The 25,303-nt window shown below is 39.7% G+C and overlaps 1 protein-coding gene across 1 annotated transcript in view; it reads left to right on the plus strand.

The window, feature by feature from the left end:
* bcas3 (BCAS3 microtubule associated cell migration factor) overlaps positions 1–25,303 on the plus strand; it is a 351,457-nt gene that overhangs the window by 114,127 nt on the left and 212,027 nt on the right. The window contains exons 17-20 of the mRNA XM_032590298.1: positions 3,917–3,961; positions 12,881–13,005; positions 13,264–13,429; positions 13,519–13,616. Coding sequence (XP_032446189.1) covers positions 3,917–3,961; positions 12,881–13,005; positions 13,264–13,429; positions 13,519–13,616 — 434 coding nt within the window. The remainder of the gene's footprint in view (positions 1–3,916; positions 3,962–12,880; positions 13,006–13,263; positions 13,430–13,518; positions 13,617–25,303) is intronic.

Below are 25,303 nucleotides of genomic sequence, written 5' to 3' on the forward strand. Positions count from 1 at the left end.
CGTCCAGCAGCTGTATTTACACCTGTATGAGCAGATCCCTGTTGGCAGGGGAGCAGAGGAACACACCAGCTGCTTAACCTAAATTCTCTTCGACGTCGGCCATGTGTGCACTTCACTGTGCCGTGACACAAACACCAACACACAATCTGTGGAAACCTTTGCCCTCTTTTTTGTGTGACCAGGCAGGCTGCAGGGAAGTCTTAATAGACATTGGCGGTCCCAGAGACCACCAATGTACCGGAGATGCTGCTGTTTGTCCTCGGTTTCTGACATGAAAGAAACCCTCCACAAGTTCACACAGAGCGCGCTCGTCTTTTGATGTAGTTTTTGTGCTCACCCCGTGTCAGGGCAGGGAGGCAGAGTCGGATGTGGCTCAGCATCCGCCTGATAACCCCGCTGCAGACGAGGCCGTGTCAGGCAGCAGAGGAACGCAGCCAAGCATCTGCTAGTCCTCAGAGTTTGCTTGAAGTTCCAAAGTATGAGAGGTGTCTAGCTGTGACCCGGCCTCGTGTTTTCTGTTAGTTTTTCCTAATGCTTGAATCGCGGTTAGTTCAGTCTCAGAATAATGAGCAGGAGTCTCTCCTGGGGAGTAATATCGACAGGACGCTTGACAGACAACACAGTCCAATAATGAAAGATTTAACTTGTCAAAATGCCAGTCAGAGTCACATGTGGGATTTGCACACACAGTACAGCACACTTATCCCATCTACACACTGTCTGAATTTAACACAGACAAATGAAAATCTAAATGGAGAGATTGTCACACGCGAAGCAGAGCAGCACCATCGAGCAAATCCCTGCGATAACATTTTCAGGCAAATGCATATCAAGTGCAGGCGGGGTGACGAGAAACACGGCAGCAAAAGAACAAATGAGACCCTGTGACCTGTCACAGATGTGCCCTCAGCTTACAATAATACGTGTTTAAGAGCCAGCACTGCGCTGAGCCATTGTCTTCCACAGCCTGGCTGAGGCCAGAGCTAAAAAGCGGCTTTAAGAAGGCAATGTCCACATGGCAGAAAAACATTTTCACAAATCACCTCACTTCCCTCAATGTTTTAATGGCTTAGGCGCTGCTCTTAGGGCCATTGGGTTAGGAGCTGAATGTGTGAATGATTATTCTCTGAGAGTGGGGTCATTGCCCTCAGAGGTCAGAAACACACTCTCTTTTCTGTCCTCCTTCTGCCTGCGGTCAGTAAATCGCTGTCTTAACACCCGTTACCAAATGGTGACCAGTTGGAGTCTTTTTCCACAAACCTGCTCCATCAGGGATGTACCATGGCATCACTGGGCCTTCTTTAGCAACATTGAAGTGTTGAGCATCATCACTCATCATCACTCAGTCAAAATGATGGACACGTTTCCCAGAATGACTACATTTAAGATTCAAAGTTCTGAGAAAATTAGCTTTTTTAATTTGAAAGAACTTGCAGTTGGTTTAGGATTTTAAGCCAACAAAAATTGTGTGCTTAAGAAATGGAATGTGTTTTGTACTTTTGTAAAGTAAAAGTTAGATTTTGGTATTTTATGACCTGCTCATGCTGATTTTGAATTGATTCTAATTTATTTTTAAAAATTATGAGCAATAAAATACAAGTGCAGTGAAATCCTCCATCTTATGGAACAAAGGTATTTTTATTTTCTGAATTAGACAAAATCTTCTTTACTCCATCAAACCTCTTCCTCAATCTGTCCCTGGTCATATCTCTCTCGTGGTCAATAAAAAAATATTTTTAATTATATACTTTTTAAGCCCCATAGATGTGCATCAGTCTATACGCCAGACAGCGACTCCTTCCCTGAACAGGAGTTCAAAATGAATGCAGTTTTTTTTTTTTTCTGTTCAAATTGCCAACCCACCACAGTGGCGAGTGCTCAAATTCACATGCCACTTCATACTTTTACCCGCATTTAGTCATCGGCGGGTGACCATGGCAAAGTCTTTTTTTCTATAAACTTCTTACAGGTTTGTGCTTCCTCTGAGGGACGAATGCTCATTTGTTAATAACAGAGAAAAACAGAAGCAGTAGTTCCTCTGTTTCCCTGCTAAAATGGCAACAACGGTAAAGTCGTTCGCAATGAAGACTTTTTTTTTTTTAAACAGAACACAGCAAACAGGAAAACGACAAAGTTGTTGAGCCATTTAAAATGGTACCGCAAGCTTTCCGCATCTCGCAGAGCACAGATTTACATCTCAGGTCTTTTATTTGATTTCATGTGGAGCATTTTAGACAGACCTGTGTATAAACGGTGCTAAATTGATAAACGTACCTTTTTCAAGCCATTAGTAGAAAATAGTGATGGCTTCAAATTTCAAATTACAGGAGAATTAATCAGAGAAGCAGCTGAGAGGTCCATGGCAGCTCGTGGGGAGTTGCAGAGATTCACCCCTCAGGTCTGAGAATCAGTTGACATGGCAACTATCAACTCCCATTTAATCTGGATTTAACTGAAGAGTGCCTGGAAGAAAGTTATGCTCAAAGACAAACATAGGAAGTTTGACTTTACACTTCATGACTTTGTTCCATCAGTTGCCATATATTTACTTTCCAGTGCATGTATTATTATATGTATTTCTCAGGCTTTCTGGTTCATGTGGGGTCAATCTAAAGCCTATTTGACCCATTTCCACATAGATGTCTTCCATTGGTGTCTCTCCATTTTCACTGTTGGAGACCCAAATGGGGGCCTGGTGGGGTCAGTAGTCTCAGCAGTAGGGTAGATAAACCAGGGGTCTCTGTTAAACCAACCACTGTGTTCATTTGTCAACTTGCGCTCCAGGAGTAAAACGTTCCAGGGCCAAAAGTTGCTCCACATCTCCCAGAGGAACATCTCCCTCCATATTCATGCACCAGGACTAATTGGATACTGTGTGCTATCACTGGGAGGGCCCAGGCGGATGCGATGAGAGCGATAAAATAAAGAAGGGCTGCAGAGTGCTTTGGTTGGCTGGGGGATCCTTTTTTTTCAGGACTGTGGAGGGTGGCTCACGGGGACAGAGTTCAGTCTCATTGGATCTTTATTGCTGTAGGAAAAGAGACTTATTTACTGTAAACTGTTTACGGAGCTCTGTCACTATCTCTGGCTGTGCAGAATAAACACAGGAACACACTCCCACTCCTGATGTCTTGTAAACACCAGAAACACACTCACAGACTGACGGACAGCAATGTACCCTGAAAAAGACGCACTCAACTCTGGATGACTCCTGGACACGCGGACACACACACATGCACACACACGTTGCATACTTGTTAACATATTCACAGTGGATACACGTTTGCCCACACCCTGTCTTCCAAAAGGCCATGCTCTGCCATAAATATACAGTTGCTCTAAAAAAAGATGCTGCATGCAAACACACAGCTCCTTGTTTCAACAATGCCTGAGTCCTGTTAGTTTTACTGGTGTCTCCAGTTGTTATACAAATTGAGTAAACTCTTCAGACTTGTTCTTTATCTGCAGTCCAAATTTTTCCCATCTTTGCTGTACTTACATGATGCGATCCGACACGAGAATGAATGGAATTCATAAAAATTCATAAAAATGAAAACGAAGTGAGACAAATGAAAGGAAAAGAAATAAAGTGACAGATGTCAAGAAAAGGGTGCCTCTCCACCTCCACCCCTCTAACTGTGGACATGCTCTGTCTGCAAAGTAAATCTTCTCAGCGTTTACAGAGTAGCTTGAGCAGATGAATCCTCCAACCGTCCTGCAGGTTTTCAGATCCATCTTGGTGCTCAGACATTCTGTTTCCTGCCTCATGTGCACTTAAACAGACATGTCAAAAAGTGTGTAATGTGAAAAGTGTGTTTGGTCAGGTGTGCTAGTTTAATAATGGGTTTTCCGTCTATCTCTGTGTCCCCACACCCTTCACCCTCCCACCACGCCTCTCTCCCTCTCTCTCATGAAGACCTTACCTCTTTGGGGCGGGATGTTTTGCCATTAAAACTCCATGGTGAGTTTTGCTTTTCCCCTTGTTGACTCCATCAGCAGCATGCAGCGATACTCTCTACCAAACTCGCCTCCTTTGTTTGTTTTTTTTTTGTTTGTTTTACGTGCCTTGTGGATTTTTGAAACTCATCCTGCCATTTTTATTTTCATTGCTCAAAGGGGAAAAATCCCAAAGAGGCATATTTTTTCCCCCTCTTCTTTTGCATTTTTGGTGTTTGCTGTCACACCTTTTGTACTGTATGACAAATAGTGGCACTAGATGGAGTTATACTGCCTGATAAGTGTATTCATTTTTGTTTAATGTCTAATCTTTCTTAAAGGAGATGGTAAATGTTTCATTGACAGTAATTTAAGAGGACATTTTCAGGCCTTAGGGCCCTCTGGGCTGGCTGCTGTGTGGCCCCTTCGTGCCACCCCATAGAAAATGGCATTGCTAGCTTCTCCTCTGTGTGTTGCCTTTGTGTAGACCCTCCACAGTGTTTTTCCAAGAATGACGCTTTTGTGTAAAACACATGTTGTTCAGATTTTGTTTGGTTTCATTTTTTTCCATTGGATGTGTGTTTGCACGCAGCAGTTCTGCCTTGTCATACTGTGGTGTGATTCTCAGTGTGTTGTGTGGCTCGATGGTTACTTGGAGATGTGTGCTTTTCGCTTGGAAAATTCCTCAACAGACAGCAACAAGTGAACCAAATGTTCTCGATTTAATTTTCACGTATTGTGTTTAGGCCAATATTAATACTACCATTCTGGTATCACGTTTACATTTACTCATTATAGGTATGAGCAATGTGCAGTTTTTTCTTTTCTTTATGTGTAGACATTCATCTGTTCGGATTTGTTCTGATAGAAATACAAAGGATCCTTGCAAACCTCCAAAAAGTGTGATGTGATTTGAATTGGTACTTCTGGTATTAAAAGTGTCCCTGATAAAATGTTGGAACTATACACAAGTTGCCGGTATGAATTTATATCATTCATATAGTTGATTTTTTGTATAACTTACATACAAATTAAATACAAATGTTTTAAAATGGTTTTAATGTAGCTCTGTTTTGCCTAAAGCCTAGTTCACACTAAACTATTTTGGGATTGTCAGCTGATTTTCAAAACCTGAGAGACCACACAAAATCGTAGGTATCAGCGTCAAGCCCTGACTGAATGAATAGCCATATCGATAGAATATTTATGTCACGTTAATGATGAATAGCTGAAAAGTTACCGGGTGTATCAACTACGGTCGCAATTTCTCTCCAACTCCTCTCCTTATCATTTCTGAGTGTACCTCTTGCATGAAATGTTGAATAAACATTCATGTTGCTTCTGCATATTATCTCCAATGTTCACTGGACTCAGGGTTACGCCATGTCAGCTGTTTGGGATCTTGGCACGCTGATTGTTCTAAGATTGTCGTAAGGGGAAAATCGGGGCAAAAAATGTGTAGTGTGAACTGGGCTTACCCTTTACAGGATGTGATGTAAAGAGGGGAACATCCAGTGAGCTACCTTTGTTAGTAAGTTGTTTGTTTTTCTTCATTATCAGCTTTTGCTGGAGCATGATGTAATGAATGCCAAAGTGATGCATAGCGGCTGGGTTTTCTAATTACCCCAGTGAACACATAAACCTGTTCTCTTTCCCAAAAGATAAAAATCTTCAACATGAATGGATGAAAGCAAGTACAGAGAACAAATGGCTTCCCACTCCATTTTCTGTACTCTATAGAGATCTTTTCATGCAGATTGTCTGTCACACAAAAGTTCCAAAAGTGATAAAATACGTTTAATAAAAAATCTGATCAACAGTAACAATGAAAATACAGAAGGATTATTTGTTTGTAAACATGGCAGCTGATAAAATAAGTTATGGTACCAAATGGACATTAATGAATGAGATCCATCTTAATGATGCCTAGGCGTTACAGGCAGGTGAATGGATAAATGACGAGAGAAAAAAATCTGAAAGCAAAAGAGTAGCAGGCTCAGCAGGAGGCAGTGTGAGGTGAGACACTGTACTAAATATAAAAACTCCAACATCTGCAGCAGATAACAGGTGGAGATGTGACCTGTGCTGGCGGCGAGTTGTAAATTATGTTATTGACATAATTGTAAATAGTGTGAACAGTTATTCTATCTTGCATTCTGCAGGGAACATGCACAGTCCAGTGGGTCCTGACATCAATGGATGATAATTCTGTACTCTACAAGATTATAACATAGAAATACTATATAGTCATCAGAAGTAGAAAAATCAAACTCAGCACTTGTTCATATATTGTAATATCTGACAGTTATTTAAAACATTAAAGTAAAAAATATTCTTACTGATGCTAAAGTAATAAAGCCTACAAATTATTGCAATTAGTTATATTATCTATGATTTATTTATTACTTTGATTTAGCACAAATACAAAATATTTATTTGCTCATCACAGATGAAAGACATTCTGCATGGTCAATACCTCTAGGCTTCTAAAAAAAATGTCACTCACGCCATTTTAATGGTTTATAAAACATACATTCAATGAACCACTTTGAAAATGTATCAATTTAGACAACTGTTTTCTCTGTTGAAAACTTTCTGTTTATGATGACTGTCTACCACTGACTGGTAAGATACTAGCTACTATGGATTTTACTATTCCTTTGATTTAGTGCAGCATTTATCGTCATAAACAATATGTGAAATTATATGTTTACATAGTGTAAAACTGCCTATTGGAGAATAGATTTAGTTTCTAAACATCACTGTGAATGATTTAAAATGTAAATAAAACACTTCCTCCTTATCCAACATACGCATCATCTTTTAATAATATTCATCCAAAGCATCACCTCATGTATTCTTCCCAGTTCCTACCAAGTTATTATTGTACCAATAAATAAAAATGAAATGAAAACAACTAAATGTGATTAAAATAAAAGATGATGGAGATCTAGAGCAATGAGTGAGCTTTCCCGGTTTTGAGAGTTATTTTAAAAGCACAGGAACGTCATCCTGTTTTTTTTCTCTCTTTCTTTGGGATGAGCTGAAGCTAAGTCTCTTGTCAACACTGCCTCGTGAAATCAGATGCTTACAAGCTTTTAAAGGAAGCCCCATTATGACAGAGTCACTTATGGAGAGATGATTGAGTGGTTCAGTGAAGTGAACTTTTCCCTTCCCGGCTCCCTGCTCTCCTGCTCCTCCCTGCTGACTCCATTCACTTTAGAAAATTAATAGCATGTGGTGCCTTCTCCAAGTCTTGGGTTTCTCCTTTTGTTGTGGCCAGTCACTCATACTTTTTAATTGAAACTTTTTTTCTTTCTGCTTTCATTCAGCATCTAGCTAATCTGGACCCTCGGACCATATAGATTTTCAAAGCTACACATCCTCAGCAGTTTGAGTCCCTCTGCTCACAATAACTACTTTTGGATCAGATGTGAACAAATGAAAAATATTGTTTTCTGAATAGCCTGAATGAACTGTAGCGGTGCATTGTCCATTCTTTAGGCTTCTTGTAAGGCACTCTGGATTTTAGACCCCAAAACAGATGGGAAAAAAAGTACCCTTGAACTTTTAATGGCTGTTTTCTCCTCTGTGTTTCCTAAGCAGTTGTCAATAGTGCAATATGCTCAACAGAGTCTCAAGGCTTCCTTTTTTTCTTCAAGAGCTGTAATAAAATAATTAATGTTACGTTGAAGGATGTGTCCTCCACATGACTGCTCACATTCTCTTTTTTTTCTGTCTTTGTGCAGTCTCCTTTTCTGATAACTATTAAACAAGCCATACAGCTCCTTTAAAACTGGCTGACTAACTAAGTAAGCTGTGTTATAATTGTTTACTGTGACGACTCTGAAAATAAATGAAGGCTGCCACTGGACATGCAGTCGTGCACCCCCCGCTCCTCCTGAGCGGCGCCTCATGTTAGCTCCGGACATAGTAATGCGAAGGGACTTTGATGGTTGATGTCGCAGATTGAATTATGCCCCTGAGGAAAAGCTATTAGCTCAGTCAAGAGGCCTCATTTGTGAAATTAAAAGTGGAAACGACATGTGAGTAGTCTTTTCAGTGAATTAAAGTTGCAAAGGAAAAAAAAAAATTGATTTGCCTCCCCTCTAAAGTCCATGTTACAAAAAGAAGGAGGACAAACAGAAAGATTAGCCGTTTGCTTAGAAACATCTGGTTCCCTCCGCACCCAGTTCCCTTGCAGTATATATTTATGTTCCTAATTTGCCGATATTGAGTTACATTTTTTGTAACTTTGAGCTGTTGGTTTACCCATTTCCGCACCAGTGGCGTACTTCATAAACCGTATGTTCCATACGGAGAGGAGAATGAAGCCCTGGAGCTGCACTTTTTAGTCACAAGGGCAGAAACCTCAACACGTTCAAGCCACTTCCAGTGAGATCAAGAGCAAACGTATGATTTAAAATGCAGATGAATGCATTTTAGTGGCCACTCTACCCAGATGAGAAAGGAACCAAGCTGTGATCTTTACTCCTGTTGGCAGGCTTGGTGCTAGCTGAGGGCTCTTCAAAGAGGCTATGAAACCACAGTAGGGAGCCAGTGTTATAGCCTGCTGTTGGAGACTTCTAAGTATATACATTGTGTGATTATTTATGTATATACACATTAGATGTGGTTGCAATATTGGTCGGTATATCATGAATTGCTCCAAACACTAAGCTCTGGTACTCCATACATGTTTTGTATTTATTGGGCTTTCATAGTCAACCGTTTGTCAAGCTGCTTAAGAAGATCTAACTTTAATTTCTAAGTTTACATTGTGAGCATTTACATCTTCTAATCATTTCAAAATATCATCCAGTCCAAATTCTAAGTCCATATGTGGAATATTCCCCAGTTTCTGACCTCTTGAGGCTTGAACCCGACATGAGCTGATTTGTGTACCATGGGTTATAGAAACCAGCGAACCGCACAGCCTTTGAGGGTCTAACATATTTTCCAGAAATAAAAGAAATGGAACAGCTGGTTTTTAGAAAATGAACTCAGCCAAAAAAAAAAACTTGGTCCCAAAGTCATGAATATCATGTTTAGTTGCCCTGTTAGAGGAGATTTCTGGTTTTCTTATGCTGATTTCCAATTGTACATACGTCTACCTATTGTAATGTACGGTACTGTGATTCTCAAAATTTTAAGCTGTTTAAACATATGCCACACATTGACTATTTTTAGTTTTCCTCATACTTCCTTTTAGATTTCCTGCTGTATGAATATTTAAATATTGGCCTGAATCAATAAAAAAATACTGAGAAAGTAAAGCATGCCTTTAGAGGTAAAAGGAAAGCCCCTAACACTTTAGTATTTTACAGCTAGAGAGTGCCTGTCTCGGCCGGTTTACTAAATGTTTTGTCCTCTGGATGCTTTGAAGCAAAACTGGACCTGTGGAAGAGCCTGAAGGAGAGGACATGAACAAACTAGAGTCAGCCAGAGCAATATCCTGAGTTCAACTTCCTCTCTTTCCCTGTCTTCCTGTTATAGACAAGGCTTACTATGGATATGAGGTTATTCATCCTTCTTCTCTTGGCCCAGCACTAATAAACGAAAGCCTAAATCTTGTATCATGGTCTTTCCTGGGACTACCATCACTACTTCATTTTTCCAGATCCCTCTTTCATACAGCAGGCAAACAAAGGCATCAACTTCCCTTTGTATCCAGGGACTAATTTATGAGGTGCTGACAGTCTGTAGGGAGGTAGCAGAAAGAGACTTTTACCAGCAACTGCTCTTTCAGAGTCCTGAATTGTGAAAGTCCCTTTAACGATTAGACACACTTTCTCCCCCTCCAGGGATTATTGTTCACCTTAAGGTTTCATTCCATCTTTTATTAAGTTCTAATGTTTGTTTACTCGAACCTCACTTCAGAACAAAGGAAACAGCTGTTTGGTCATTGTTAGAGCACTGTGCAGATCAGATACTGAACACACTTAATGTAGTTGAGTATATGAAAATAAAATTTAAAAATAAACAAATAATAATTGTCCCAGAATATTTGATGTTGTGGAGTGATGTACCCAAATGTTGTTAAAAAATGTAACAAATTTTTTCAGTATTTAAAGTGGCTTTATTGTGTATTTTCCAGGCAACACAACAGCATAGCAAGCAGCACAACATTTGAGAAATGGACAGAAAAAAGAGAGAGCAAGGGAGCCTTTAACTGCTCAGTTCTCACTCTGAGTGTAACCGCTCTGCTCACAGTAGAACTTTGTTTTGATTAGCATGGCAGCCTTGTGGCCAATCACGTGCGAGGATATGGGATCCCACAAGGGAAGGGGTGCTCTGTTAGGCAGAAGCTCACCTGGAGACTGCATCTCCAAGAAGGAGCTTTGTGAAAATAGGCGGAGCTTTGTGACCCCTCAATGTCTGTCATTGGAGATTCAAGGATTCCTCAACCATGCATGAATGAACCAAAGCAACACTCCAGGTAGGTTTTTGTTAAGGGACTAACATAACATGATATAAAGCTAAAAAAGTTGATTTTACCTAATTCAATTTTCAAATTCAGGAAATTTGACCCTACACAGGACTCTACCTTCAATAATGCTTGATGGAAAACCAACACTAATCTGCAGGAAAGCATCAAAAGCACATTGAAACAGTACCTGCTTCCTTGAGTGACTGACAATCACTTATTTTCATTATAGTGTTCTATTCAAAGGTCAGAGTTCAGCGGAGCTGAGGAAGAGTGTAACACCAGATAGTCCACTTCTAGACTGATCAGCAGCAAACACTTTTCACTGTTTGGTTTTGTTCTAAGGCCACACAGTAATACCAGATCTTGCTACTGTTGTTTGATTGCAACCATATGGCCGTCCCGTTGAAAGTCCACTTTCTCTGAAGCAGTCCTGACATGCTAAATAATCCAATAGCTTCCTAATAAATTTGTCCCAAAGTAAAACAGGCCACGCAGCTTGGACGTGTTTGAGGTTCAGTGATAACCAGAGCGTTTGTAGGTCTTGTACTTTAAGGTGAGATCTTTAGGCTAAGCTAAATGGCTTTACAGCATATTGTAAAAGTAGATTCTGTCATTTTACAAGTAGCCTTCAAGCTTTTTGTAAGGAATTATTTTGTGATAGAACACAAAGACTGCCAGGCGGTTCTTCATTGTTCATTTTTTAACAAAACTGTGGTATGCATGCAATCTTCTCCCTTTTACTATTCTACCCCCAAATAAAACCCGACACAACAAATTCCCTCAAAAGTTACAGAATTAGTTCACCTCTTTGTCATTTATTCTTGGAGTAAACCTTTCTCTCTTTTTAGAGAACATTGAGGAAGCAAGAAAAACAGCAGACAGGTCAGGGAGAAAGATGTGGAGAAGTTTAATATCACAGAACTTTGTTCAATCCATGTTTTCTGTTTTCTATTCAGAAAACAGAAAAAAAATGATAGTGTACCTGTAGACATCCCAAAACTGTCAGACTGGGCAGGTAGAGCAATAAACTGATAAATAGGTAGGAACAGATAAACACATGGAGGTGCTAGGGCACCTGACGATTTTCCTCAGGACAAGAAAAGCACTTCTGAAATCTTGTTTTTTCGTTTGTTTGTTTGTTTTTTGTTTTCTTTTCAGTTTATGTGTGGCCCAAGACCACATATGATTTGAAATAGGTATATATACATGTTGCCTATATAAAAAAAATCTCACACTACTAAGCCAGCAGTTCCATGTGCTGCACAAGCTGTCCTTTTTATCCACTTGAGCTCCTGCCCCTAACATGCCACTGGTTAGGAACCATGGTAAGTTGGTTGCAGAGATCTCCAACTAAAGTGGGAGAACCAGTGTGTTGTTCTGCTGTTGGACTTGGAAATAGATACCTACATATTCTTCATCTTATCAAACTGACCAGGAGCTATTCTGTAAAGAAAAATGCCTAGACGTTGAAAGGTGGTAGAAGCAGAAAATCTTCTCAGCTTTTTTTTTTGTTTCTCTTCTGCGGTTTTGCTAAAAATTAAAGAGAGTTATTTTACTCCATGCATGCCAGTCTCTCCTTTTTTTGCTTTCTTTTTTTACATTTTTAATATTTTATTTCCACTTATATAAACCTGCTGTCAGAAAATAGTCATCCTAAAATGTGTCTTAGTTCTTAGAGACTTTTCAGTTTTCCCCTGCTCCTTCCTTTGCATGGTAAACTATTATTACTGTGACTCTGCACCTCCCACATACTTGCCAACATGCTTTATTTATTTATTTTTAAATCCCTCTTTCGACATTACAGGCTGTCCCTTATATTTTTCCTGTATTTCACGTAATCTTGGGATAAATGCAGATCGTCATTAGGCTGTGGGTTATTCCACCCCTTCGCCATGCTATAATTTTAAAGTTTTGGATATGAAATGAGGCCGCAGGATGTTTCATCTGATCAGGATATGGAATCCACTTTGACAACCAATGATTTACACCACAGGTGTCAAACTCCAGTCCTCAAGGGCCACTGTCCTGCGGTTTTTAGATGTGCCACATACAAAACACTGGAATGAAATTACCTCCTCCTTGTGTAGATCAGTTCTCCAGAGCCTTAATGACCTAATTATTCTATTCAGGTGTGGTGCAGCAGAGGACACCAGCCCTTGAGGACTGGAGTTTGACACCCTGATTTACACTATTTTTCAGTATTCAATCAATAGTATACAGTAAGGAACCATGGTTACTGGAGTCCAGAAAATGATATCTACCATTTAAAGATATTTTTGTTTGATTTGTGGTCATAATCCATTCCATTTTAAAGGAGTCAAAGGGCCCAACTTGGGAGTATAATGCAACAGTTCAGATAATATTGTTCAGTTGAAATTAACTCCATATGACATTTTAGCCTTTTGAAAATAAAATACTTTACTGCAATAAAAAAAACTAACAGTAACATTTTTGTAAAGAAGTTGTATTTCTCTTCCCCTGGCTAAACTTTTCAATTCTTTCTTCCTCTTGAAGCAAAGCTAAACCAACCCCCCAGATCTCTCCGAGCAAGTCCAGTGGAGGAGAGTTCTGCGTTGCTGCTATCTTTGCCTCGTCCCGCTCCTGGTTCCTCACAAATCCAAACATGAAGAGAGAGAAAGGTACGAATTGAATCAAACCCAGGGTGCACAGAACAGTTGTAGCCTCCATAGACAGACACTTTTTAAACTACTTTTGAGCTTACTGCACTTCTTGGTAACTAAGATCCTTAAGAATGTATGTATGGTTGAATTGAAATTATTATTTGCAAAGTGCCTTGAGACGGCATTTATTGGGAATTGGTACTACAGATATTAACCAGAACATTTCACATGTCTGTTGTGTGTTATTCATGGCTTTGCTTCACAACATCGTCACAGATCAGTCCCGGCAGTCGGTTGTGGACTCACTGTACATAATCAGTTGCTATGGTAATGTGGTGGAGCATGTCCTGGAGCCTCGGCCAATTAGCACTGCACAAAAGATTAGCGACGAGACTCCGCTGGAGCTGAGCACTTCTCCCAGAGCATGCTGGACCTTAGCCAGGTAACAGCTTATTTTCCACTTTCTCTTACAAAATGTGTTAGAATCTTGCTTCTATGGATTCATGTTGGATTATGGCACTTCTCATGTAGGACTCCGCAGTGGAACGAGTTGCAGCCACCTTTCAGCTCCAACCACCCGCTGGTGCTGGCCTCGGATCTGGTTCAGTACTACCAGTATCTTCTTGCTGGTAGGTTTCACAGTTGTTCTTTTTACAAAGACTCTTTCATTGCCAAGTCAATGACTGAAATTTAGGTTTTTTTCATTGTTTTAATATTTATTGCTGTTTTAAGAATCAGAATGCATCCTTTGCAACAACTGTGGTCTTTTTTGGGCAAAATTGAGATACAATAAATATTACCTAAACAACATCAGCATTTGACTTAGATAACAGTCCGGTTTGTATGTTTGGTTTTGCTTTGGTGCATGTAACCTTTTATATTAGTTGTTGAAAGCCAGTTTCCGGTGTGTTCTCGATGTCACATGCTGAGGAGAAACCATTGTAGTTAGACCCTAGTTAGTCAGATGGAAGATCAATCAACCATGAATATATCCTGTGGCAATTCCTTCATAATGCCACATTCGAACCAATTAGCTGACACCCTAAATTCCCTCATATTCGGTAACAAGTGCTGAGCAGTGAGGTCTGTGGTTTGCTGTCTTAGAGGTCATGTAGCACGGATGGCCACGCACTTATTCAATCCACCCCCACAGGAATAGGATGGCGTTTTGAGCTCACTCCATAATTATAAGCATTCAAAATGTTTAATTAGTTTTAGTAGGCTCCCCAGGCCAAGTTGCAGCTGTACACAAATCTTTCGACTCATACCAATTGAGTACTGCAGTGCTTCAGGTCTTACTGGTAGGATATTTTGTCAAATTAGTGGTAATGGTCTCTTGTAGTGTCAGAGCAATGAGAACGTGTTGGGGTGACGGGCTCGGGCGTCAGCTTTTTCCACCATTCTGTGCCAGCATGAGTATTGAAACTGGCTGCATAATGAGAGAGATTCATTGCATTAACATTTACATCCAATTAACAATAGCCGGATAAAACCACTGTGGTTCTTTACTCCCATGGTCAACCAAGTGTGAAGCAATGTGAGGTCAAAATGTTATAAACATAATTGTTCAACCCCCTACTCATTTCCTGCTCTCTTGTCATTTACCCTTTGGGTCTGCATCCTATACACCACCAACGACCGAGTTTCTCTTGGACTGCCACCTTCCATTTCTGCACTTTGCACCCAGAAAGAGACTCTCAGCATCCTGTTTCTCAGCATGTGTCCCCTTGCCAGCTCTCTCCTCTGCTGCTCCCTCCAGGGCTTGGCAGCCTAGCTGAGAAGTGATCCAGGAGAAAGAGTCAATTTGACCTTAGGAGGAATTACAGCAGCACCATAAGTTGCTTGTCCAAGTGCCTCTTGCTGAGCATACGGATTAGTACGTTGAAAAGAAACAGAAAAGACACTGTTCTAACTCGCAGAACAAATTGTGCTATCTAGGTCAGATTTACATTGGCCAGCAACCATTACATTATGCTGTATTGTAGGAGCAAACAAGAAAACAGGAACATTTTACAGCTGAAAAGTTGGTGAATCAAAGTGTCAATAAATCTGCCCTGAACTTAATTGTGCTGCAGACACGTCTTTTTCAGATTGTCTGTGGAAGTTAAAAGGTTGGCAGCTTCTGATTGACAGGCCGTAGTCTCCAGTCTCATGGCTCTATATTGGATGACCCAGCCTGATTAAAAATGCAGCTTGCAAGAAAAAGGAATAGGAAGGGAGGAGGAGAGGAAGGCCCAGGGTCAGACCAGACCGGAGCCTGGAGGACGGGAAGATAAAAGACACCAGTGGCGCCACTTCATGGTCACTATCTCCACCTGTCCATCTGTAGCAGCTACTGGCAGCACTCAGCCCTGCAGAGGATGGCAAGGCACAGCAAATCTTTGAAGAGATAAGGAAACAAGAGAGAAACACTGTACACTCAAAAGGAGATGAGATCCAGCACTACAATCTGGCAGGCTTGGGGCAGCTTTTTAGTGTAGTGCAGGAAGTTTCTCCTGTTTATTTGTGAGATTCATGTATGCAAATAAAAACTGCCTTTATGGTAGATTAAAAGTTGTTTTTGAACTTCAGGTGTCACAACTGATTATTAGGAAATTCTGAATAAATCGTTCTTTGTCCAAGAATGTCCTTTTTTCATACAAACTTTTCTCTAAAGATTATTTTCGCTCATTAATATTTATCCGTCAGTCCACAGCATGTGTTCAGACACTTCTTCCCCTCATGACAAACTTTGCTCCAGAGCAAATAAACCAGTGAATAATTTACCACCTGAGTTTCTGCCTGGCTCCTATGATGGTGGCAGAAACAGAGGTTGTGCTTTCTGGCCACAGGCGTACTTCTCTCTGTCATTTAATGTGCTAATTGTGGAGACTGGCTGACTGGCTGGCTTGCTTGGCAGCTCTCTTAGGACTTTGAGGCCCATGACAGCCCAGCCACATTTGCCCTGTCAATAGATCTAATTGCTCTGAGAAAGGGCCCGGAGTGAAGGCTTTGGAGCATCAGGCGTTTGGTAAAGAGAGACCCTGGCGCCATGACTGGGTCAGTAATCAAAGAGAGACAGAGAAAGGATGGGGTAAGTGCAGTGCTTGGCTGAATGAAGTAACTGTCAGTCAAATACACCTTGAATGATATATAATGACTAAGCTATTCCACTCTGTCACCATGCCAGCACCTGTCTGCCACAAGACTTCTCAAACGAGGAAAGTGAGAAGCAGGGCAGGTGGAGCAGTTGAGTGAGCCAAGCCAGACATGTCTGGCAAACAAGTACAGTAAAGATTTGAAGATTGCTCATGAAAAATAGAAAGTGGAGAAATGGAGAGAGCAGGTAACCGAGACAAGACAGCTCACCTCTGTTCACTATGCAGCCAGTTCTGCAGATCTATCAGGTTGTTAGCTCCTTATCTATCCCTAGAGATCACCCTGTCCGGCCCCGGGCCCCCAGCCCCCTGGCCCCAGCAGGTTGGTCTACATCAATATCTAGGCAGCCTTTGTTCTTGTTCTGACTCCCTGCTTCACTGCTCCGGTTAACAGGCCACTGGCTACCAGCTTTCAGCCCAGCAAAACACCACTTACTGCACAGTCAATAAAGAGTGTGTCAGAGACATCTCTGTCCCTCGGCAGTAAACTGGAGCTCACATCATGCTTTATGTGGGTATAAACATAATCCCAGCATCAAACGACAGGTTTCTACATCACAATGGTTCCCATCACGAGATGGTTAGGAGTTGTAGAAAATTCACTTCAAGCTCGTCTGAGTTTAAACCGTCAGAAGCATTAAGGCGTTTTCAGGTTATTTAGTATTTGTTTTTCTACTTTACTTTTTAATTGTAGCTTTATTTAGTCTTTTGACAGTGAAAACAAGCATCTGATTGTTGGTTTTGCAACAGCATTAAGAGTCGAGGAATAAGAGCCTAGACCAGTTCTGGCTTGTTTATTGATTCAAATTTGTGCAGTCTTTTGGATTTTGTCCTCTGACTCTTTTTTAATCATATTAAGTGCAACAATTTGTGAAAATGTGAAGAGTCGTTTTAGTTTTTATCATACGTCGATTCAAAATTGTATTAAAAAACTGAATAATACGGTTAGGGGCGGGCGATGTGGACTTAAAATTTTATCATGATATTGTGCTGTACAATTGTGATAACAATAAGAGTGTAAATAAAAATGTATTCCTTCTTTTTTAGATGACTTGTGACTCCTATTTGATTTCCAAAACAACTTTTATTGTTTATTTTGTTTACTATTAAGATGCGTGGCACACCACTGGCTCATATGTGTGGGCCTGTCCCGCCTGGGGCTGCAATGCTTCTGCTGTACTCAGTGCGATATGATGGTGAGCAGTGGTGCGCACCGCACTGACCAACAGCATCTAGTAGCTGTAACACCTAAAATAAAATAATTACATCTGGATTTCTTTGGGCTTAAACATTAAACATGCCAACCTTAAAATGGCCGTATTTTCTTTATTTTTATTTTTTTTATGTGTTTGACATTGTTGGAAGGCTTAGACTTCACACTTTCTAAATATATATATATATATATATATATATATATATATATATATATATAACCCATGTATATATATATACAGGGGTTGGACAATGAAACTGAAACACCTGGTTTTAGACCACAATAACTTATTAGTATGGTGTAGGGCCTCCTTTTGCGGCCAATACAGCGTCAATTCGTCTTGGGAATGACATATACAAGTCCTGCACAGTGGTCAGAGGGATTTTAAGCCATTCTTCTTGCAGGATAGTGGCCAGGTCACGACGTGATGCTAGTGGAGGAAAATGTTTCCTGACTCGCTCCTCCAAAACACCCCAAAGTGGCTCAATAATATTTAGATCTGGTGACTGTGCAGGCCATGGGAGATGTTCAACTTCACTTTCATGTTCATCAAACCAATCTTTCACCAGTCTTGCTGTGTGTATTGGTGCATTGTCATCCTGATACACGGCACCTCCTTCAGGATACAATGTTTGAACCATTGGATGCACATGGTCCTCCAGAATGGTTCAGTAGTCCTTGGCAGTGACGCGCCCATCTAGCACAAGTATGGGGCCAAGGGAATGCCATGATATCCACCCCCATGCTTCACTCTGGGCATGCAACAGTCTGGGTGGTACGCTTCTTTGGGGCTTCTCCACACCGTAACTCTCCCGGATGTGGGGAAAACAGTAAAGGTGGACTCATCAGAGAACAATACATGTTTCACATTGTCCACAGCCCAAGATTTGCGCTCCTTGCACCATTGAAACCGACGTTTGGCATTGGCACAAGTGACCAAAGGTTTGGCTATAGCAGCCCGGCCGTGTATATTGACCCTGTGAAGCTCCCGACGGACAGTTTTGGTGGAAACAGGAGAGTTGCGGTGCACATTTAATTCTGCCGTGATTTGGGCAGCCGTGGTTTTATGTTTTTTGGATACAATCCGGGTTAGCACCCGAACATCCCTTTCAGACAGCTTCCTCTTGCGTCCACAGTTAATCCTGTTGGATGTGGTTCGTCCTTCTTGGTGGTATGCTGACATTACCCTGGATACCGTGGCTCTTGATACATCACAAAGACTTGCTGTCTTGGTCACAGATGCGCCAGCAAGACGTGCACCAACAATTTGTCCTATTTTGAACTCTGGTATGTCACCCATAATGTTGTGTGCATTGCAATATTTTGAGCAAAACTGGGCTCTTACCCTGCTAATTGGACCTTCACACTCTGCTCTTATTGGTTCAATGTGCAATTAATGAAGACTGGCCACCAGGCTGGTCCAATTTAGCCATGAAACCTCCCACACTAAAATGAGAGGTGTTTCAGTTTCATTGTCCAACCCCTGTATATATACAGTATATACAGTACAGACCAAAAGTTTGGACACAACTGTGTGTCCAAACTTTTGGTCTGTACTCTATACAGACCAAACATTTGGACACACTTTCTCATTGAATTCAATGAGAAGGTGTGTCCAAACTTTTGGTCTGTACTGTATACGTATATACTGTATATATATACATTATATATATACAGTACAGACCAAACGTTTGGACACAACTGTGTGTCCAAACTTTTGGTCTGTACTCAATACAGTACAGACCAAAATTGAATTCAATGAGAAAGTTTGTCCAAACTTTTGGTCTGTACTGTATATATATATATATACTGTATATCCATCCAACTGAAGGCAGGGAGTTGCTGCATGCTGACATACACTTCATTGTTGACAAACCTTACCAACCCACCTACTTGAAACCCGATCCAGCCAGTCCACCAAATGCTTCAGAGCATCAATAATTAATTTGGGAACAGCTATTGGCCTCAGGGGTCACAGAGCAAAGGGAAAGATAGGGATGGAGAAAGTCGGAGAGCCCAAGTTGGAGGATGGAGGTTATCAGGGAATGCTGATTTTGTTTAATAAGTAACAACGTAAAAGCTTAGTTCTTCTCTCTCGGTTTTTTTGTTTGTTTTTTTTAAAAAATCCGCTAGCCTTCTCTGCCATTTTTTCCACTCGCTCTGCCCTATCTTCATAAGAGTGGTTGCTCATCCTCTGAATCCCCTGTCTCAATATAAAATAGCATTTGTAAGATTTTCCATTCAAATCAATAAAAAAAATTAATTGAATTGAAGCAAACTTTCCATTACAATCATTCTGGTTTTAATTGCTGAGGATTTTCAGTCTCTTTGCCCTTGAACTCTTTTCTGTTTGCACTTGCTGTAGCTATAGAAAACATATTAAATGGGAAGTATGGTCTATAAACAAGTATAAAACTATTCATGTAATGGCATAATTTTTTTCTGGGCTGTAGATGCCAAACTATTGCCACTAACAATTTCACTTTCAGTTATCCTGCAGATAGAAATAAACATTGAGATCTGGCAATATAATTAGAGACTTAGAAAGATAACATGTCACATTCAGCCATGTTTAGTTGTTGAGATGATACAATCTTCACAAATCCAAAGCAGTGAAAAAGTGTCATGTTCATTTACAAATATACTTCAAATAAAAATGAGGAAAATATGTCACTGATATTATTTGTATTATTGATAAGATTGTGATGATGACATCAATTATAATTACATTAATTACCTATAGTGGTTTAGATATTCTTTATTTTTTCTTTTCTGCAATGCCCCTACCACTCTATGTGAGCTCTGGCACCAAAAGTATTTATCAAATCTGGTCATCTTGGGCAAGACGGGTCAAAAAAATTATTTGTTTACAGAATTTTAATTTACTTGAACTGTAGTGTTTTATAAAATCTATAAAATTTTTGACATTGTGGTACTGCACAAAAGGATATAGTTGTTATTTTTTGTAGTATGTTGTATTAATCACTAAAGAAATTTCTGAAGGATGAAATGTATTAAATGTGATGCCAAATGTAGAAAATTCTCTTCTCTCATAGTGCTAATATTGTTCTGGATATTCTCTGTTTCGTCTGTCTTCCTCAAATGTTGTAGTGGCAATAAGTAGCGATGTTTCCCTGTCAAAGGTGCACCTTATAGTATGAAACCAATAATAGAAGCTTGTGAAAAGCCAAACAAAGACAGTATGTTTCAGCAACAAGTTTTCCCCAGAACCTGAAATGGCTCAGATTTGTTCTGTGACCAAGTTGAGTTCAAACACTGACTTTTCCTGTATAAAACATGGGGTGGTGTCTTCATGACTTCAGCTGGTATGTTTGTCAAAAATCACTGTTTTCTTGGAAATTTATGGTTTTTTGGGGTCTTTTTTTCCGTTTCTGCTCTAGCGATTTGTTCCTGGTTTTGCTGTGTTGCATCACAACTAAGGTTGCACTAATTGAAGTTTTCTAGCCGATCACCAATTATTGATCTTCAAAAAGCCTGACCTACCGATTCTAATTTTTGCTAATACAGATTTTTTTTGTCTGAAATGTTGCTAAATATAACAAGAAAGTCGCTGAGTTGGCATCAGTTGGGTGACTAATGTTAACTGTGAACGTACAGATACGACCTGAGTAGGTCTGTCAGTCAGACTCTCTCATGGCAGAACTGAACGCAAAGATCTCTCTCATGGCAAAGATGAGATTTTAGATCTTTGCCAAGGTTGATAAGATCAGTGGATAAAATCAGCTTCACAATTCAGTATCGACCAATCTTCTAAAAGTGAGAAAATTGGGGCCGATCTATCGACTGGCCAATTTATTGGTTCACCACTATCTACAACCTCATGCAGACGCATCTTTAGTGATGGAACTTCCCAGTGATGTAGTCAGGGCCTGCTGAGATACTGTTTAAAAGGAAAGAAGAAATCTGTTCATGATCTAACATATTGGAGATTTTGTCCTGTTAGTGTATTTTTCCTTACCACTGTCTCTACGTGCATGCTCAGTAGGAGGAATACAGGGAATACAGGGTACTGTCTACTCTCAATACTCCATGAAAAGTGAATACTGCAAGTCAATAACTTGATGCAATCTGCTGTGTTTTCTTACATTTTTTTTTTTTACTATTTTTAAAAAAGAAACTAAAGATGTAACCTATTCTACATCATTGTAGAATGTATGTACTTCACTTGGAGTCTGTCTGTGTGATTAAATTCACTTTTTTACTGTAAAGTGGCTTGAGACGTGTTGTGACAAGGTGCTAGGTAATTAAACTCAGTTGAATTGAAGAGCGAGGACTGGCAGGCAGTTATAAATGGTGATTAATGATCAGATGATTTGATTACTGACTCCTACTGATATTAATAATTGCTTCAGTGGGAGTTAGGTTTGTTTTTGTGTGAACCAATATAAAGTAAATAATAAGTATACTAGTGTTACGGACCGACCAGTAAGGCACAAAGGCATATATAAAAAAATATTTTCTATTTATTTTTCAAAAAAATCTTAAAAACAAATCTAGAAAATATAGCAAAATGGGCCAAAAATAAATCATCAACTAAGGCATACCTAACTCGGGATAACGAACCAAAACTGACCTCACACAATGAACACACAGGGATTTATACACAAAGGCTGGCCTACACAAACAAGGAGGGGTGGGAGAGAAGACAAAGACAAACAATGCATAAACATAAATAACTAATTCAAACCAAAACATTTTGATTACAACACAACTGTAAAAACAAAACAAAATAACTCCAAAAATGTTTTAGCAGTTATGCTATTAGTAGAGAGAGGCAGATTCTTCAACATCAAGTCCCCTGCTTCCAGCAGCCTGATGGTTTGTTCCACTTCCTGGTTTGCCTTTCAACCAGTCCTCTCCCTCAGCCAGTCCTTCAAACACAGCAAAACAAAATAGTTAACGATCCAAATAAACAAAAGCTGTTTACTAAATGTGTGCATCCATAATAGTATACAACCTAATGCAATAACCACCACAAAAAAAGTGAAATTATAAACATATTGTGTGAAAAATTCTAAATATATTATGTGAAAACATTTAAATAAATACTAGCACTGGGGAAAAGATGGAGGAACATCCACAGCTAGTCTTTACTACATTTTTTATAGCAGCTCTGGGACATATATTGATCTACTCTGTCTTCTTGTTTTTATTGTCTTATCTATTCATGAACACTTTTCACATTTTATATACTTTACAAAATACTGCCACTTGAAAATATATCAACATTTTTGAGCTTTACATCATGTTATAGTATCAATCTCTCATCAAAAACATACTTGGAGTGTTGCTTTGATTTTTTTTATGCATGTTTGAGGAATCCTTTTCTCTCTCCTTGTAGCCATTCTGATGGCAGATATGCTTGGTCTCACCAGGCGCTGACTTCTCCACAAAGCTCCTCCTCAGAGCTGCAGTCTCTATCTAAGCTTCCGCCGCACAGAGCACCCATCCCCTGCGACTCCCCCAATCAGCTCCTCCAGACTAGCTGCAGCAGCAATTAGCAAACATCTGGTGGAGCTGCGAGTTTCCTGAGCTTATTATAGGCGCTATGTCTGGTTAAAAATGTTGTTAAAGGCTCAATGGTGGATCGTTGTTATGATGACGTGCTGAAGGCGAAGTGTCGGAAAGATCAGGAACTTCTTACAGAGACATAGGTCCATTTGCAAAGAGTTCAATTGCAAAGTTACATTTCTTTTAATTCATGTGTAACTTATCCAGAATTTTTATAACAACTGAAGATAGTTACTTGATTGTGCTACAAAATGGCACAATATGCCTGAAATACACATAGTACTTCCCCTTTCAGGGCTTCAGTCAACCCATTTCATTTCCTAGAATAGTATTTCTGCATTTGTTCTTGCCATCACATTAGACAAGTCTTTTATCTCTTTCTTTGTCTGTAAAAGGATCAAGCGGCACCACTTTCACTGTTGAGTAGCTACACAGTTCTTTTTTCAATTATTCACACAGCGAATGAGGCCAGACCTTCTAATTCCATCGGGACATGTGTGAGTGTGTTGGGCTGATGTGTGAATCAGCGATGATGTGACATTCACTGCAGAGGTGTCAAACACCGTACAGCCTCCATTAGGGGTATGTGTGACCACCTGGCACATGTGTGAGGGAAAAGACAGGGGTGCCTCCTGTGCTCCAGATGTGGACTTGACAAGTATATTAGCCATTCTTGTGTTAAACAAACCCCATCCCTGTGGTGGGAGATGGAGAGACGACTGATTCCACACATTAGAGCTCATTCTCCACGCCTGCTTATTCAAGCCTGCAGGAGCCCCATCTGTCTCTGGGTCTCTCTGTCACTCTCTCTGCTTCGCCTTTTCACACTTTACTGTACATTTGCCTTTTTACACACACAGTCATATGCCTGTTGGAGATGAAAACAAACAAAGAATTGTGCTTTTTCCTTTCCTTTGACTCGCAGCCCAAACATTAGCTCTCATGCAGTCAGCCATGTGATTTCAATGGTAGTTTATCTAAGAAACCCATCAGTCTTAGGTGTGTGTACTGACTCTATATATCAAGCTCTAATAACACTGTAAGTTTATAACTTGCTTGACAGCCATTTCCTTCTAAACCTGATGGGTGTTCAATAAATAAAAGTGGTTTGTTATACATTTCTTCTTTTTTTAATCTAAAATCTACTTCATGTCTTTTTTTTTATTGATTTTATTGATTATGTTGAATTTTAAAGAATAGCTGTTTTTGGAGTGTCATCTTATTTTGAATAGAATATACTTTATATAGAATATACTTTACTAGGTGACAAGCTACTCCTTTAAGGTGTTAAATATTAGTAAATACAAACAATGAGTGATATAAAATGTATAAAAAATATATACATATATAAATCTGATGTTCTAATTTAAATATAGATTAATTAATTAATTAAAGTCAATAAAATAACAAGCATGCATATGGAAATATGTCAATCTATAAATAAATCTATAAATGAGCCCAGAGAAATGTGACCTTTATTACATGCATTAAAATGTTTCTCATGCAAACTGAAAGATTATTAAATAATTTCACATTTCAAAGGCTTTTGTTTGCTAATAATTTAAAGTGGGATGGAGAAGCAGCATAATTTATAGATTATATTAGGATGTAGAGCTTCAACAATCTGGCATCGTGGATGCCGAAACTGATCTCTGTTTCTTTTATTTGTGCTGACCTGCTGATTTCGATTTGGAGCGAATGTGCTTCAGCTCACTGATGGAGGAAATAGTTTTTAATCCAACTGAAAATTAAGTCATAATGAGATTATGCCCAAGTCTCATTGAAGCATATGTGACAACAAAATGCATCACACACATTATGGTGTCTTATGGGTCTATTTATCAAAAAACATTGAAACTTCTTACTTTTGATACATGTAGTCCATCCATGCATCAGCTGAATCCACCACTATGGTAGGGTTGGTGCCTGTCTCCAGTGGTTATTGGGTGAGAGGCAGAACACGCCCGGGGCAGGTCTCCAGTCCTTCATAGCACAAACTACTGCAGAGCGATTAGCACAATAGTCATGCTTTTGGTCCAAATTTGCCTGGTGATTGAATGGAAACATAGCTAATGATTCCAAGCCCAATGTGGCTGTTTTTTTAGCATTCAGTCTGTTAATAAGACTGATATAGTCACTTCAAGTGAACTCCTACAGCTTTGCCTGAGCTGATAATATCACTGTACTGTGATGGAGTTAAATGTTCACTTTGCATCTGTGCAAACTACAGTTTCTAAGAAGATAAGAAGTATTTGAAGTGAATTGTATTGCACTTGACCACTAAACAATAACCTACAAACAACCTGAACTGTCCTACAAAAACTGATGTTGCACAGTGTGCCACACACAGTTTTGCCTCTGCAAAGCATTTTGCAATGACTGATTGATTGTGCTTTGGATCATTAGGATGCCAGAAATCAGTCAAAATGTTTTG

This window comes from Xiphophorus hellerii, chromosome 18 (genome assembly GCF_003331165.1).
Source record: "Xiphophorus hellerii strain 12219 chromosome 18, Xiphophorus_hellerii-4.1, whole genome shotgun sequence".
Lineage (NCBI taxonomy): Eukaryota > Metazoa > Chordata > Actinopteri > Cyprinodontiformes > Poeciliidae > Xiphophorus > Xiphophorus hellerii.